Source organism: Taudactylus pleione, unplaced genomic scaffold, assembly GCF_031769625.1.
Source record: "Taudactylus pleione unplaced genomic scaffold, aTauple2 ptg000611l, whole genome shotgun sequence".
NCBI lineage: Eukaryota > Metazoa > Chordata > Amphibia > Anura > Myobatrachidae > Taudactylus > Taudactylus pleione.
The window spans coordinates 3,557,758-3,575,265 of NW_028285013.1; the positions used below are offsets into that span (position 1 = coordinate 3,557,758).

The 17,508-nt window shown below is 46.5% G+C and overlaps 1 protein-coding gene across 1 annotated transcript in view; it reads left to right on the forward strand.

Annotated features, from left to right (window-relative positions):
* POLR1A (RNA polymerase I subunit A) overlaps window positions 1-17,508 on the forward strand; it is a 102,901-nt gene that overhangs the window by 35,419 nt on the left and 49,974 nt on the right. Inside the window, exons 15-22 of the mRNA XM_088454281.1 lie at window positions 2,521-2,670; window positions 4,716-4,899; window positions 7,168-7,250; window positions 9,067-9,225; window positions 10,845-10,943; window positions 11,030-11,182; window positions 13,870-13,952; window positions 14,662-14,827. Coding sequence (XP_088310407.1) covers window positions 2,521-2,670; window positions 4,716-4,899; window positions 7,168-7,250; window positions 9,067-9,225; window positions 10,845-10,943; window positions 11,030-11,182; window positions 13,870-13,952; window positions 14,662-14,827 — 1,077 coding nt within the window. The remainder of the gene's footprint in view (window positions 1-2,520; window positions 2,671-4,715; window positions 4,900-7,167; window positions 7,251-9,066; window positions 9,226-10,844; window positions 10,944-11,029; window positions 11,183-13,869; window positions 13,953-14,661; window positions 14,828-17,508) is intronic.

Sequence of the window (17,508 nt, forward strand, 5' to 3'; positions counted from 1 at the left end):
GGTTAGGCTACCTTCCGAAGGTAGTTTCTCAGTTCAACCAGGAGATTGAGGCTCCGGCTTTTCAATAGTCTGATTCTTCTCCGGAAGAGTCCTCTTTGGATGTGGACTGGAGTGGGCCCTTTGGATCAATGTAGATAGCACTTGGGATCTCCCTAAGTCCGATTCCCTTTTTGTGCTTCATGGATTTCACAACCAAGGCTTACCGGCTATAAAGCAGACTTTGGCTCACTGGCTCTGTTGGACCATAAGCCGTGCGTATGCGGCGGCAGACCACCCTGCTCCAGCCGTGGTGACTGCTCATTCCACTAGGTCGGTTGGTACTTCTTGGGCAGCTCACCGGTGAAGTAGCTTTGCAGGGCAGCTATGTGGTCTTTGGTACACGTTTGTCCGGTTCTTATCATTTGACCCCTCCATGATTGCTGTATTTGGGCGGAGAGTTCTCAGTGCTGCTCAGGAGCGTCCCCTCCCTTAGAGGAATTGCTTTGGGATGTCCCCAGCATTGTCCCTGTGTCCCCTACGGAAAATAAGATGTATGTTCCTGCCTTGTTAAATTATTTTCTTCGAGTTCCATAGAGGACACTGGGCCTGATTCAGAGCCACTCGTAAGCGGCAGCTCGTTCGCTCCGAGCGATGTTTGGCCAACTGCGCATGCGTACGGATCGTTATACGCATGCGCGAACCAGTCATTGCGGTCGAAATTCATGTGCTCGCAAAATAGCGAATGCCTGTTAATTTGAGTGACAGAATGAGGCGTATGTGGGTGGTAACAGGGGAAGGTGCTTTAAAACGGGGAGTGGAAATCAGAACGCAGGCGTGCTTAAAGGTCAAAACGGGCGTTTTATGGGAGTGCATAATTAAAGCAGCAGCGTCATTGACCACGTCACTGGGTTATTTAATAGCCAGAACTGTTCGCAAAATTGTGGTAGCAAAAACCAACCACAAGAATAGCGAGCAGTTCATACCTTGGTCGATGTACTCGATTAATCTAATAAATAGCGGACATGACGTAGGATGCGAGCGGCCAGGGGGCGTAGTTTCCCAAAAAACGACCGCAAGTTTTGTTTGCTCGTTCAGACCTAGAGGCGTGAACAGACCGCAAACAGCGAACGGTTCATTTGAATAGCCACCCCTATTTTCTGGACGAGCGAGCGCAAATAGCGACCGGCTCTGAATCAGGCCCACAGTTCGCCCACCCTGATGCACCTGGTTTTGGGGGGGGGGGGGGGGGGTTCCTTCTGTTTCTGGTTCCCCTGTCTATCTCTGCGGTGAGTTTCGGATTTGTGTGTGTGTGCCAGTCCTCCTTCTCCGTTTCTTTCTCCTACCTTGGGCTTGTTAACTAAACTGGCCTGCCTGGGGGTGGAGTATAGGGGAGAAGGAGGCAGGGCTGCTCTGAGATCTTTTAAAGATTAACTGTTTGGTGTCCAGTCCTCCTGTACAGCCCTATACCCCGGCGTTGTCCATGTGTCCCCTATGGAACTCGAAGAAATGGAATTAACAAGGTAAGGACATAAATCTCCTTATTAACGTTAATGGTGCTGATTCCGAGTCGGGGGCAAAGCAAAAAAGAGCAAGTAACTTTGCACCTTGGCAAAACTATGTTGCACTGCACGTGGGGGAGATTTAAAATGTGTAGAGTGTGTTTGATTTAAGAGGGGCATGTCCAGACTCCAATCTAAATGGCAGTGTAAGAGCAGAGCGGGGGGAAGTTGGGATGGAGCAGAGCAGGTGGTGGTACGAACAGCAGTATAAGCAAGGGGCGGAGCGGTGGAAGGAAGGGCTGAGGGCGGACAGATCAGAGGGTGGGGCAGACTGAGGTGATGGGTCCCTCACTAGTGTTTGTGTGTGTGTGTATATATATATATATATATATATATATATATATATATATATATATATATATATAATGTGTGTGTATATATAATATATACATATATAGATTATTGTTTAGTTCTTTATACAGCATTATTCCCTATGTAGTTCTTAGATTAAAAGGAGACAGTTAAATTATAATGTCACTCCTGTGCCATGAATCTTAGCATTGTTTCTAGTGATTTCCAGTAGGGGGCACATTACCCACATAGTTTGCATGCTACAGGTGTTTCAACATTCTTTGGCAGCCCGTGGCCATCCAGCTGCTGTGACACTTACATTCCACCAGAGGGCGCATCAGTCCAGTAGTTTTTATTCACTAGTGACGTTATGACAGACTTGGGCAGCATTTTCTTCATATAGCCGGATCATTGTCCTACCTGGATTCGTATTGTACACCAGCACTATTAAGGTTTCCTAGCTCTTGGCAATGTTCTGTTTTTGTTCCTTCCATAAAGATGGAAATGGCTGTCAGACTCGGAGACCTTCATAGCCCGGAATGTGCCAGTCTGTTCTGGCTCATATACACCTATTTACACCGTTTGAGACATAGTATTTGGATCTGTACTTGCCCAGGCGTCTATGGGTGCAGACGGCTGTGAATAGAGAAGTACCCATAATTCTTTTCTCCTCTACTCTATGTCCCCTCAGGTAGTTTCTACGTTACTCATCAACGTAATACCAGATCATCACATCCCTCTCAACCTCACAGGCAAGGCGAAGATAGGTGGGAAAGCGTGGGTGAAGGAGCCGCCCCGGGCCACTCCGGGCTTCGAGTCGGACACTATGTGCGAGTCGCAGGTATGTAGCGCCTATCCGCACCTCCCATTCCTATTCACTGCATTAAACCTTTTTACTACTTAATAGGGCCCATAATGAGGCTGATGCTGAGGTTTGAGCTCCTGTCAGCCGTATGTTTATGCACATCTCTGAACATGAACATCGGTTGTCCTTGGGTTACTCAGGATGGCCGGGAAATTCATGCTGCTGGGGCCGGTGAAGCGGCCACTGGACCTACAAAACTGGAGCTGACGCACCCGTGTCTGATCACGCGCTCCCTGTCACACCCCCAAACAGCCGCAGCATGATTGACAGGGCACGGCGAGCGAAATCGCGGAATGAGATCAGTGTGGCACCTGCGCCCGCGCAGATCTCAAACCATCGGAGATGTGCGGTAACATCGAGTAAACGTACATCTCTGAATCAGGCCCTCAATCTGTATAGTTGCTGTTTTGCAGAGTTGTGCTCATTATTGTGTGTGCACATACCCCTATCTGTAACTCTTCTCATCGCAGCGCACCTGCGCCATCACTGTCCTTGGTGTAAAAGCTACGTGTTAAAGCGGGTAGTTATACTGCCACATAACTCAGCATAGCCCGCTGCTCTGTCTAAGCGCCCTCCGTGAACTTCGCCTTGGTGAGAACCCCCATTACATCCCAGTTACCCCGCTTCCATTACAAGTGAAGATGCTACTGAAATTTGTACTGGCCGCAGTTGCGTACACTTGGTCCGGAGAATGCGCGGTGAGAAAACATGCGAGATGCCGTCCGCAAACAGACAAATGGTCACCTCGGCATCATCCACCTTTTCCCTGTGTAGTTGCTGGGGGGGCTCATGTACTCAATTCAAACTTCTCACACTCTTACAAAGCCCTCACCTAATCCCCTATTATATTTACATCACTGACCCATCACACTCCAGCCCGCCCGCTACGCTACACCCATGAATGCCGCCTCTCTATTACCAGCTGATTATTTTTTCCCACTCCCATCTCCAAGATTTTGTCCGTGCTGCTCCTTACCTCTGGTACTCTCTCCCTATCAGACTCTCCACCTCTCAACAAAGTTTAAAACAGACTCTCAAGACCCACTACTTCATCAAAGCCTTTCAGCTCTCATCCTAACCCACTACCCCACGCTCCTTGCTCACTGTCTCTACATTGTGTTTCACCCCTGTCTATCCCCCTCCCCCCCTTTAGACTGTTAGCTCTCTTGAACAGGGTTTTTCCTTCCCCCCACTTCTACCACCATATCCTCCCCACTGCCTACAACGGCACCCAACCTTTGGGTTCTGCCTCCCCGCTGCCTTCCATTATTCTGATCCGTATTGGAAGTATTTTTGCACCATGGGCCTAAATCAGCAAGGAAGGCAGCTGCTAACACGCGCTCAATCTGCCGTTTGTTGAGTACTGCGTATGCATCGCAGTGTGCGCAGTTATTGCGGTCGGGACTGCGATCACAGAGGCTACGCAGACCCCTCGCAGAGTGATTGACTGGAAACTCCCTTTGTGCGTGGTGACAGCAGGGGGAGGGGTGTCAGGGAAACGCAGGTGTACCAGGGGCGTTCATTAATTAGCCACTGCGAGGTCTCATAGCGTGCGCTGACGTTAGCAATTTCTTAGTTAGGCCAGGGCTTGTGCAAGTGTGCGTGAGGCTAGATTGTACCGATGGTTTCGCTATTCTGCTAAACATTACGGATGTGCGTAAGGTAAAGTGGGCGTCCTTACATTGTGCTGAGTTTGCAATGGGTTAGCTTGCTATCGCAGTTGAGCTGCGTGCGTACGCAATATTGCGTTTGCTAGTGTATCAGGCCCCATGATCGTAAATTTCCCCCACTAAGCTAGATGCCGTGCGCTGGTGATAATGAGCCCTCATTACATAACCTATTACATAACGCCACAGTATACGTCCTACACCATTTCTCTCCTTGTATCCCTGCTGTGATGTTCAGTAGTGTCACTTCTATGTAGAATGTCTCATTTCCCCGTACGTGTCTATTATTTTTGTAAGGATATTTAGAAATCCTGTACATTGATGATGATTACCCAAACTCCTCCATTCCGCCAGGTCATCATCAAAAACGGGGAGCTGCTGTGCGGGGTCCTAGATAAAGCTCACTACGGCAGCTCGTCATTTGGGCTCATTCACTGCTGCTACGAGCTATATGGCGGGGAGACCAGCGGAAGACTGCTCACCTGTCTGGCTCGGCTGTTCACTGCCTACCTGCAGCTCTACCGCGGCTTTACCATGGGTAAGTGGCGGAACCACCTTCAGTATTCAGCCACCTTTTTCTGAAATCCGCAGACATTAGACGCTTCGAGGAATTCCTCAGTCTAACATAGGCAGACGTCCGCAGACCATGGGTAATGTGGGTCTTATTGCTGTTTTACAGACGTGTCCTCGTACGCTATTGCTGCAGTTGCGCCAAACAGACGTTCTCGGTGCGCTGGGTCCCGTGCGACTTGGCTTACACCAAGTGTCTAGTTAGAATGTGTCTTATGGAGCGTACACACGGTCAGATTTGTCAGACTTGTCAGATTTGTCAGATGAACGACTGAACGATTAAATGATCTGAACGATTTGAACGATTTGACCAAAGTTTTGAACGATTGAACGATTTTTGACTGCATTAAAATGAATGGAATCGTCCAAGTCTGACTGCAAACCCATCAGATGTCAGATATCGTTATCTGACAAACGGGAACGCGCATCGTTGATCGTCCATCGTTCAGGCATGTCAGATATGAACGATTTTCCTTCAGATATGAACGACTGAACGATTTTTAAATCGTTATCGTCCATATCTGAAGAAAAAATCTGATCGTGTGTATGCACCATAAGTTGTACAAATGAAACAATTGGGTGCAACAAAACTGCTTAGCGACACTGCGCGGATTCATTTGTATATGCAACACTTAAGTCTGAATCTGTATATGTAGTGCTACGCTGCAGCATCTGCGGGTTTCTATGCCCACGCCAAGCTCAGTTGTGCGTCATCTGTAATTTTGTACTTATTTAAGACTATTTTTAGTGCAGTTAGTCGCTGCCCCGCCTCTCTCCGATATCCATTGAGCGGTGTTTTGCCTCATCTGAGGTGCGAATAAGTTGCAAATTTAAAGAACAAGCTGCTACGCTACACCGCGCGGCTCATTCGCGCCAGGCGTCTCACGGCTTGATGTATGAGGACACATCTGTACATTATAGTGTGTGCGCCTTTAAAAAAGAATCACAGAATACAATATCTCGCAAACATCCCCCAGAGTGCCCCATTATTTTTAGATACGCATCAATACTGTCTACATTACCAAAATCCCATTGGAGTAATTCTCCCAGTGTCCAAATACATCTACGCACTAAAGTCTGCTACATTACTGCGCTGGAAGAACTTCTCTACAATGTGCTGCTGTTATTGTACATATATGTCCTCCTATACCAGTGTTGGCTAACCTTGACACTCCAGCTGTTATGGAACTACATAACCCAGCATGCACTGCTACAGTTTTGCTATTAGGGCATGCTAAAACTGTGGCAGGGCATGCTGGGATATATAGTTCCGCAACAGCTGGAGTGTCAAGGTTAGCCAACACTGTCCTATACTGTGGCTCCGATCGCGCCAAACAGCCCCTGTCCCTTACCTGTCAGCGGCAGTGTCACGCTGCAGTGGGACCAGGGAGGCTGCTGTCGCTGATCAGAGGCAGCAGTGTGGGGAGAAAGGGAAGATAGAACGATCGCACCCCCCCTCCCCTCTGGATTTGCCCAGGTGGGCACCTCCCTGTGGAGCACGCAGAGCGGCTCTGCAAAAAATAATTTTTTTTTTTTTAGAACTTCTTTTAGGCGGTATGGCCACGCCCCCTGCCATTAGGCCACGCCTCCAAAAAATAAACCAGGCACGGCACACCTCACAGCGGCCCTACTCTGTGCGCCAGGTCTCGGGCGACTCCGCTGCACTGAGCGTTTTTTTTTTTTCTCCTCAAAACCTGTGCCTTATGGTGTACAGGTTGAGTCTCCCATATCCAAAATGCTTGGGACCAGGGGTATTTTGGATAACGGAATATTCCGTATTTTGGAATATTTGCATATCATAATGAAATATCTTGGGAATGGGACCCAAATATACACACAGAATGCATTTATGTGTTATATACACCTTATACACACAGCCTGCAGGTAATTGCATACTATATTTTCAATAATTTTGTGGCTCAAGAAAAGTTTGTGTACAGAAATGAAATTCACTTATGTTTCATATACACCTTATACACAGAGCCTGAAGGTAATTTTATACAATATTTTTAATAATTTGTGCCTTAGACAAAGTTTGTGTACATTGAACCATCAAAAATCAAATGTTTTATTATCTCAGTCATGCCAAAATTATTCCGTATTTCGGAATATTTGGATATGGGAGACTCAACCTGTATATAGACGCTGCGTGTATTGTGGGAGCTGGTAGTCAGCCTGCTGGTCTATCGGTTATATTATTATCGTTTGTGACCACCTGGGTTCTGTTGACTTTCAGATGTGGAGGACATTTTGGTGCGGCCCTATGCCAACGTGAAAAGGCAGAAGATTATGGAAAGCTCCACCCATTGCGGAGGACTGGTAAGCTTGTTCATGCGGTGCACCCTCAGACGCCATGATTTAAACAAACTGCAAAAGTCTAAATACACCAGTCCGCCTGCGCATAGGGAGGGCAGCTGGTTTGTGGGCTGTTTCAGGAGAATGCGCTCTATGCCTCGTGCCTCTCCGTTATATCTACATGCTGGTGAATAATAGGCTGCGTTCCCATAACCTGGCCGCCTCCATTCTTTGCCGCAAGAGGACAACTTTTTATTTTGTGGGAAAAACAAAAACAGTTTACAACACAAAGTGGTTTGATGCTGCAGTTCCTATTGATTGGCCAGATCTCAGTGACTGTCATTGGTGATTGTGTCACCACAGAGCTCCTTAATTGGCTGTTAGGGCTGCTGTTGGGACCACAGCAGTTGATCACAACCAATCCGCTATCAGGAGCGGTCCAGGTTTTAAGAATAACCATGCTTGGGCACAGGTGACTTAATGAGTTCCTCAGTCTTTTTTGATTTAACCACCTGTGCTCAACCATGGATAGCCTTAAAACCTGGACCGTTAGGGTGCCTCGAGGGCCGAGTTTGGGAACCTCTGGATTAAGCAGAGAAATATGCGTACTGCGCTGCACAAAAATGTTATGCGCTGGAGAAAACCACAGGAAAACCGACCGATAAAATGATTAAAAATAAACTTTTTATTTTATTTTCTTTCTTGATTATACAACTGATGTAACTAGGACGTTCACCGGGAAACTGATTATTTCAAGGTTACAAGAAGTGTCTCAAGCTGTACTTTTCCCAGAATCCGTTCTGTCTTTGGAGGCTAAAACCCTGTGTTACCTGATAGTCCTGGCTCAGCTCCAAACGTCATTTCTTTTGCAGAAGCCTTTGTCACCGTAGCTGCCGGCTCTACCTGCAGAAACGCACGGCCTCATTGTGGTCGTCTTATATTACAGCCACTTTTCCTCTGCCGGCTGAGCGACTGGGTTCTCATTTCCAGGAGACGCCAGCTTGTATGAATAGCTACTTGCAAAACTTTCACCGGTCTACTCATTTATACAACAATAGAGAAAAGTAGTCCATGTAAGGGAATGCACTAATATGTTATTATAGATATTCAAATGTTTAAACAATAAGTTTATTAGATAGGCATTTAAACAAACCAGTTTGGTAATAAAAATTCAGCAAAGTAAAATGATAGAAAAGTAATGAAAATTATAAACTGGTGCTGGTTGAAAATCCATCTGACCAAGCAGGGTCCCAAAACCGGTTATGGGTTGAAAGATCTACAGTGTCATGGATTAGGGGTGGGCAATAAGCTGGCCCCCAGCTGTTGTTGAACTGCACATCCCAGCATGCCTTGCCACAGTTTTAGTATTTGGCCATGCTAAAACTGTTGGAAGGCATGCTGAGATTTGTAGCTCAACAGCTGGAGTGCCGCTTATGGCCCACCCCTCTAGATCGACTGCTCATAAGTCGACACCAGGTGGTTGAGAGGCAATAGGTAGGTAGATTCAAACGGTAGACACCCTATTTTAACCCTAATTCTCACCCTAACCCTCCCCCTGCTGCCTAACCCTAACCGTCCACTTCTGTACCCTAACTCCCTACCAGGAGCCTAACCCTAAACATTATTTAAAAAAATGAAAAACCATTTGTCGATCTTTTGACCATGGCGACCTAAGTTCATGTCGACCTATTGACTGTCTATCTAGTCACTGTAGATCTTCCATCCGGTTCCATGCTGACTGCTTTTGTAGTGATTGGCTGCTGTCACGTTTTGATTAGATAACACATATGTCCGTATATCATAGCCAGGCCAGTGTGACAGACCTGACGCTTGTTTTTAGGCTGTCCGAGCGGCGTTCAGCCTCTCGCGGATGTCTTCAGATGAAGAGGCCCAGGGGAAGTGGCAGGAAGCCCACCTCAATAAAGACCAGAGGGACTTTAACATGGTGGATTTGAAGTTCAAGGAGAAAGTGAATGAGTACAGCAATGAGATAAATAAAGTGAGTATGGCCTCTAAAAGGGTATGATTCCCTTAGGTTATGTGTATCGGAGGCTTCACTGAGGTTACAGGGTTGATTTGGCGGTGGGCGCTGATGCCTCCCCTCGCGCACCTGTTGCAGTCGTGGCTGCGATATTATGCAAATACTAATATCGCCCTTCGCTTGGTGTAGCAGCCAGCGTCTGAATGCGCAAGCCATGAGACGCTCACTTTCTGCATCTATTCACGCTGTAACGCCGCCTGTGATTAGCCATCATCGGCGCATCATCGACTCTTACACCAGCCCCATAGCAGGTTCAGTCCTCCGTCTTACTTTGGCCTCTGCGGCTGTGCGTCTAAGAAGGGTTTCTCTCCCACGCCTGCGACGCTCCCATAACACGCCCATAAGATGGACACTTTCATGTTCACTTCATTCCACCGCCCAGGAACACCCCTCACTCTGCCACCCCATTTCTGATGCCGTCTGTCCCGAATACGACAGCATTTTCCTTAGTACAGTCTGTGTGACGCATGCTGCGCCGTGGAGGTTTTCTGGATTTCTCGCGCATTCGCAGTGGCCAATAATCCATCAGCATTGCGCTCTCCTCTGAATCAGGCCCAGTGTGTCTTCTAGGTGTGTGTGAAGGAACCTCAATCAGGTTGTGTGTCCTCTAAAGGGTAAATGTATTAACGTCTGTTTTGGGCTTACCAATGGCTTCACAATCTGTGATTTGACTAAAGCCCAAACTGACGGGAAACCACAGAAAAGCCACACTTTAGAATAGAACATTGGCTCATCGTCAATCATTTTTTAACATTACAAGCATAGAAACCCTGTAGTTACTAAGCGCCAGCTTTAGAAACCCATTAAAACCAATTAAAAACCTGCGACAAACCTGCCCTAATAATGATTATGGTTGTGACAGGCGAGATGGCTTCAAAAGCATGTTTGTGCCTTCAGAAGGAGAGGATATGCCATGCACTTATAATTAAGGCAGTAATTCTATACTAGCTGAAGTACCCGATGTTGCCCAGGTTTAAATCTTCAAGTTATTAAGTTATATTATGTGATGATGTTCAAATCCATCCAGTGGAAGGGCCAGAACAGACTCCCCTAGTCAAAGGTCTGCCCGGCACACTCCGCCGTGAGGTCCAACCGGAACCCAAAACACTCCATTAGGCATCTCAGACCAATTTCCACGCCTCTGTGAAGTTTTCATCCAAATCCATCCAGTGGAAGGCCCAGAACAGGCTCCCCGGGTGTAAGTTCTGCCCAGCGTACACCAACGGGAGGAACTACCGGGACCTCAACCCCCCTATTATATCTTCTAGGATCCAATGAAGGTTCAGAACAGGCTCCCTGGGTCAAAGTTCTGCCCAGCATACACTAACTGGAGGTCTGACCGGGACCCTAACCACCCCCTCCCTAACACCTGACCAGGATCCAACTGGACCACCTCACTTTGGTTTCATCCCAGTCGGTGCAGGGGTGTCCGAAAGCATAACCGGACAGACAGACAAACAAACAGACCAATGAATTTTATATATTAGATTGTAAACGTAGTGTGTTTTATAGGCCTCACTTGGGTTTCTTGTCCTCTCTTTGTGTATGCTAGGCTTCACAGTTTTTGTGTCCCATAGGTATGTATGCCTCTTGGCCTTCACAGACCTTTTCCAGAGAATAACTTGCAGCTGATGGTTCAGTCTGGAGCTAAAGGATCAACTGTGAATACTATGCAGGTACCATTCTGTCTATTTGCTAGGCTAGTCCCATACCCCTGTTATGGCAATTGGTGTTGATTACGTTGTGTTTTTTTTTTCCACAGATCTCCTGCTTGTTGGGTCAGATTGAGCTGGAAGGTCGGCGACCTCCACTAATGCCTTCTGGGAAGTCCTTGCCTTGTTTCCAGCCGTATGACTTCACACCACGGTCCGGTGGCTTTGTGACTGGTCGCTTTCTAACGGGCATCAAACCTCCAGTATGTTACTGTATATGGTATATTATAGCGTACAGAGCTCACCATGAATGGCATGTGTGTGCTGCTAATGCTTATTATGATCGTGAGGACAGGGCTGCATGTGACAGGGACATGATGTGAGGAGGCAGCAGACTGAGTAATATAGTGGAAGGAGCAGGGTCCCCCAGCAGCACAGAGTATATCAGGAGATGAGTGATGTGTTATCCTGCCCATCCACTAGGCGATTTTAACGACGTCGTTATCGCTCCATCGCTTGCAAATCGAGCAGTAAAATGTTAAAAACGACCAGCGATGCGCGTGCCCGGTGGTCGTTTTTAACATCTATCATCGCCCGAACATGACGGTCAACCTGACGCCCATCGTCAGGTTGCCATGTTCGGGGATGATTGATCTGTATACACTGAACGTCTGAATGTTCAGTGTATGCACATCACCCCTAGGGGGACGACGGCGCGATTATGATGTCGTAATCGCGCCGTCATCCCGGCATCTAGTAGTGGATGGGCAGCATTAGTGAAAACTAACGGGCAGTGTTATGACGCAAGGAAGAATATGGAGACAGGAGAAAGCCACAAACAGTTATATAGTGGAAGGAGCAGGATGTCACAGCAGCACAGAGTATTGACAATGCGGCTCCTTTCAAACTGTCATATTCCTCTCTATATGAAGCAGACTGAATAATATCATGAATGGTACAGGTGGATCTAGCAGCAGTGTGCAAAAAATGTGCCATCAGCGCTGGTGGCCAGACGGCCCATGTATCCAGGCATTGACCTGCAGCTCCTGTGATGATGAGATGGTATAAGAAACTCTTATATTAAACTAAGAGGAAATAAGAGTTCTCTAAGGTATTTTTTTTTTTTTTATTATTATTATGCTGTGACTACAGGCATGGCGCAGTGATTTCTTTAAAAAAAAAATCCTATTATAAGGGAATCTCCCTGGTGTTACACATTCTTGTTGCTTGTGGTCTTCATTTGAGTGAGCTGAACCAATACACGAAATTCACACACACAACAGAGAAATATGGAGGGTGAACCAGTTCAGAGAGGTACTAAATCTACCTAGCATCAGCTAGGACTTCACAAACGCCTCCCCTAACAATCCTATAGGAAAACCACAACTAACCTTCTCAATCTTAAAGGGTAAACAACTCCAACACATTAAAGAGTGCAAGGAAGAAGACTTTAAGTGATATATTATTATTTATTATTATTTTTGTTTATATGGCACCACAAGTGTTCCGCTACGCCTTACAAAGTAAGTAAACAAATAAGTAACCAGTGACTAATGCTGCCCATCCACTAGACGATTTTGACAGGCGATTGCACGATAACGACGTTGTTATCGTGCAATCGCTTGCAAATCGTCCGTAAATCGGGCACTTTAAAGTCAGAAACTACCAGTGATGCGCTTGCTGGATGTTTCCGACATCAATCACATAATACGATAACGTCAGGTTCAGCATGTTGCCAGATGATTGATGAGCCTGCACTGAACGACTGAACGTTCAGTGCAGGCTTTTCACAGACATAGAAACTACAACACGATTACAATGTCTTAATCGTGCTGTCGTTTCTATGTCGTGTAGTGGATGGGCAGCATTACAGTACAATACAATACAATGAAGGACAAGGACATGGATAATGTACATTGCTACATTAGCGACCATAACACCCAAATAGCAACATCATAAGCAACCAAGTGATAGGTGCCCTAGTGGGGAGTAAGGAGTAGATGAAAGTAAAATATAGAGAAGCACAATAGGGAAGAGGGCCCTGCTCGTAAGAGCTTACATTCTCAAGGGGAGGTGCAGACAAACGGGCGTATCACAGATGGGGTAGACGGGGAGGAAGGAGCATGTAGCAGCAGGCTAGAAGTCGTTGATGAAGTAGTGGGTCTTGAGAATCCGTTTGAAGGATTGTAGACACAATCTCGTTAGCGATGAGACCACTGGGAATCCTGGCATTGGCAAGTGCATAGACATTTGCCAATGTCGGGAGCGACATCGCGACCGTGGAGGCCATGCTGCATTCGGCATCTACCGTCAATGACATTGACACTGGACAATGTTGTCGACATGTCTTCTAGTGTGTACTGCCCATTAGTCTGGCTCTAGTTTAATGAGATGATAAAATATCCTAATAATTTTGGATTGTTAAAGTTAGAAAGCATTAAAACATTGTTGATCAATATGTAATACATAGCAATGTTTAAAAGTAAAATCTAATTTACAGGAATCATTTTTTTTTTTTTTCATTAAAACAATAAAGCAAAAAAACCTGGATTTTAAAAAAACAAAACAAAAAAAACCAGTTTAAACCAAATAAACAATTTTTTTTTTTTTTTTTAAAAGAAAAAAAATGAGAAAATGTTTTTGTTTTTTCAAACCCTGTTTTTTTTTAGTTATTAATCTCTGCTATTGTTTCCGCACATCGATACACTGATAACATGTTCTTAGGCCGCTGATGCCTAAATAGCCAATTAATTTAAAATCTTAGAGGGCGTCACAACCCGTTTCTCATTTGTTAACTCTGACTTACCCGAAGAGCAAATTTGAAAACGTATTAAAAACAAGTCTCTAAAATCTTTTATAAAGGCCCTGTTAGTTTTTGTTTATCTTTTATTCCCATTTCCCGGCGTACGTGTGTGACCGAGCTCTGAATTAATGTCGTCTTCTCTCCTAGGAATTCTACTTTCACTGTATGGCTGGGAGAGAGGGGCTGGTGGACACCGCTGTGAAAACAAGTCGCTCCGGATACCTGCAGAGGTCAGCACTGCCTTAATGTTATCGTATCCTATTTATTGACACACGTGTGTTATGTACATATATGTACAGTGCAGGCAGAAGTCCTGAGTCTGAGGGGCAAGTAGATGCGCTTCCATCTCTTTCCTCAAATTTTCTACTAATGCCGCGACCGATTCCGAGCCCGCTGAGGCGCACACTGGCAGCGGCACTGTTCCGTCTCGTTGCTTATTTATGTGGCACCGTCGCTTGCAACATTGAAGCTTGCACCCACCCTATGGCGGGTGCAATTTCGGCGTCAGAACATGGCGTCCTGTCTCAGTGCAGCTGCGTCTGTTGCCTTGCAGGAAGACCCGCTGAGATCCACAGCTCTTGCGTCCAAAATCGTATGGTGTTAACCATTGGGACACGTGTGCAGCTCGACTCGGACGCGTGCGCAGACGAAAAACATCGTCTGCTTCTGTCCAACATGGCCGCTGCGTGCAGCTCTGAATAAGGATCCATTGGGTGGCGTTCTGCAGTAATACTGGAAAATGAACATAAGGGGGTTATGAAGCCAGTGCTGATATCTGCGCTTAATGTAGTCATGCTGGGAATGGGAGTTGGTGACACGTGATTGGCTAGCAGTGGTACTGTCCAAACACCCCTCACAGACCTTTAACACCTCATATGTCTTCCCAAAGGACCAACATGGACCAGCCTTGTTCAATGACCAGTCTTCTTCTCTCTGTAGGTGTGTTATTAAGCATCTGGAAGGACTGGTGGTTCAGTATGACCTCACCGTGCGTGACAGTGATGGCAGCGTGGTGCAGTTTCTGTATGGTGAAGACGGCTTAGACGTGCCCAAGACCCAGTTTCTGCAGCCGAAACAGTTCCCGTTCATTGCTGAGAATTATGAGGTATGAGTAGCTGTTCGGTAGGTGTTGTTACTGGGTTGGGTACGGGATCCCTGTGGTCAGAATACTGGAAGCTGGTACCTGACAGGATTAGGTAAGTATCCTAACCCTAGCTCCTAGCCCACCTGGAGCCGGGATTCCAGCGCCGGTATTCTGACCACTGGCATACCGTCCTCCGGAATGCTGACTACATCCCGTTGTTACTCATCTTGGCCTTTACACAGCCAGATCCATGACACTGGTCCTGTGCAGTTCTCGTGGAGAATTTGCCAATAGCAACCAAACAGCTTATTTCATAGACTGTGCTAGACACAAGACACAAGCTGATTGGTTGGTGTGTTCAACTTCTTCCCTATATACAGTATATATCACTCTCTCACTCTCGTTTCGTACATCACCACCTAAACCTGAAATATAGCCTAACAAAATGATGTGGCCTTTAACTTATTTACATTTGAAAATGAAAAATAATTCACTAATGAGTTCAAACTTATTTAGGCTAATTTCATTGTACTCTTTATATGCATCTACGCTCAGGACATTTTTGCTTTTTCATATGTTAGATGTGTACATAGTGACAGCACCTTTTACAGTGTGTTTTATTACATACATGCCAGAACTTAATTTATAGTGTTGACTGTCTTACCTTGTTCCTTGATAATATACATGTATGTTATTTTTAGTAATGTATTGTTTTTATAACTTTGTCACCGCTAAGCAGTAAACTCATTTACTTGAAACATTTAATGATATTCGGTGTCATAAATAATGTGATGTTGGTCCATGCGTTGTATTTTCACTCTTTGCAGCCCTACAAAACAGCTGCAGAGTTTAAGGATTTAAATTATTTTGGCTGTGATGCAATAGGCAGCAGAATCCTGTACATTTCCTAAGACGGCATGCTATAATAGTGTCAGTAAGCCCAAACCAGTGCTATAAACCTTGAATCATTGACGGTGTGTGCAGGAGAATAGAAAGGGACTACATCTCAGAAGATGCTGAGCCAAGTATCTTGCAGACAGCTGTTTCAGAATTAGAGCTCATCAACGCCACATGTGAAACAGTGGCTTTCCCGTATCATTATTATTCCCCTTTATATCTAGAGCACGACGAGGTATGCTCAGCCAGTAAACAATACAATTGTACAACGTAGAAACATTTTAACAAAGTTACACAACCAAATGTCGGATTGAGTAACTGGGGAGGGAGGGCGGTGAGGGAAATTATAGAGCAACTCGCCATGGCTAGTGAAAGCAAGTAATAAAAATAAACTTGGAGGAAATCGCCATTCTGCGATCTTTTACCCAACAAGGGTGCCGTCGCACAGGATTAGAGTCACTGGTGGGGGATGGTAGACTGGGACAAAGTCGGACTGCTGACAGACATAGGCCCTGATTCAGACCCACTCGCGAGGGGCTGTCCGCTCGCAAGTGGGTCGATGGTCTGCACTGCGCATGCGCACGACGGAGGGAGCTCCGTCGTGCGCATGCGCGAGACGCGACGAGCGAAGGACTTTCCTTCGCTCGTAGTGTCTGGTCAAAGGGGGCGTGCTGTCGATGTTGATTGACAGCACGCCCCCTTTGGTGGGCGTGCCTGCCAGACGGAGGCGTTCCCAAGGGAACGCCTACCGTCAGAAGCCGGCCCCACTGACATCACTAGTGATGTCAGTGGGAGTGATTTTGGCTCTGATAGAGCCAAAATCACTCCTGGCCTTGTGGTTGAGAAACTCAACCGCAGGCTTCTGCACGCAGTGGCGATGGTCGCCATGGTCAAGACCATCGCGACCATCATCCTGCACGCTCGTATATGCTGTGGGTGGTGACCCACAGCTATACGAGCGTCCAGAAGGACGCTCCATATTTATGGAGGTGGGCCCTGATTCAGAGTGGGCCCTGAATCAGGGCCATAGTGCGAACAATAGAGAACCAGTAGAACAGTCTAAAGGGAGGAGTGTAACCCGGAGGGTGGGAAAGGGAGTACGTGGGAGGACCAGAGGGGTAGAGTAATGAGTTATGAAAATGGCTGATAGGCTTTTATGAAGAGGTGAGTCTGAATTGCAAGTATAAAGGTGTGGGTACTGGAAGAGAGTCTGATAGGCAAGGGAAGTGAGTTTCAGAGTAGCGGGGAAGCACGGGAGAAGTCTTGGATGTGGGAGTTGAGAGAAGGTGATCAGAGATGAGGTGAGACGGTGATCAGGTGAAGAGTGGAGAGAGCGGGAGGGAGTATGGACAGAAATTAGGTTGAATATGCATGTGGGGAAGCGACATGAATAAGAATTTTGTATGTGAGGAGTTTATATTTTGAATTGAATGGGAAACTTTTGATACAGTTGGCTGGGGCGTGAGACTGACACAGAGCAGGTAAATGAGATGGACAGTGGCATTAAGTATAGCTTGAAGTGCTGAAGGGAAAGCCAAATGAGAAGGCTGCAGTAGTCCAGGCGGGAAATGACAAGTGCATGGATGAGAGTTGTGGTGCCCTCCATGCTGAAAGAGGGTCTGATTGTAGATATATTGCAGAGGTGGACATGGCATGATTGGGTGAGATACTGGACCCCCGAGGGGGAAGTCGAGATTTACACCCAGGCAGCTGACTTGGGGGATAGAGGTGAGGATGAAGTTGTCAAAAGATCGATAGAGGATGAGGTGAAGGGGTCCTGGCTGGGGGAAATACAATGAGTTCAG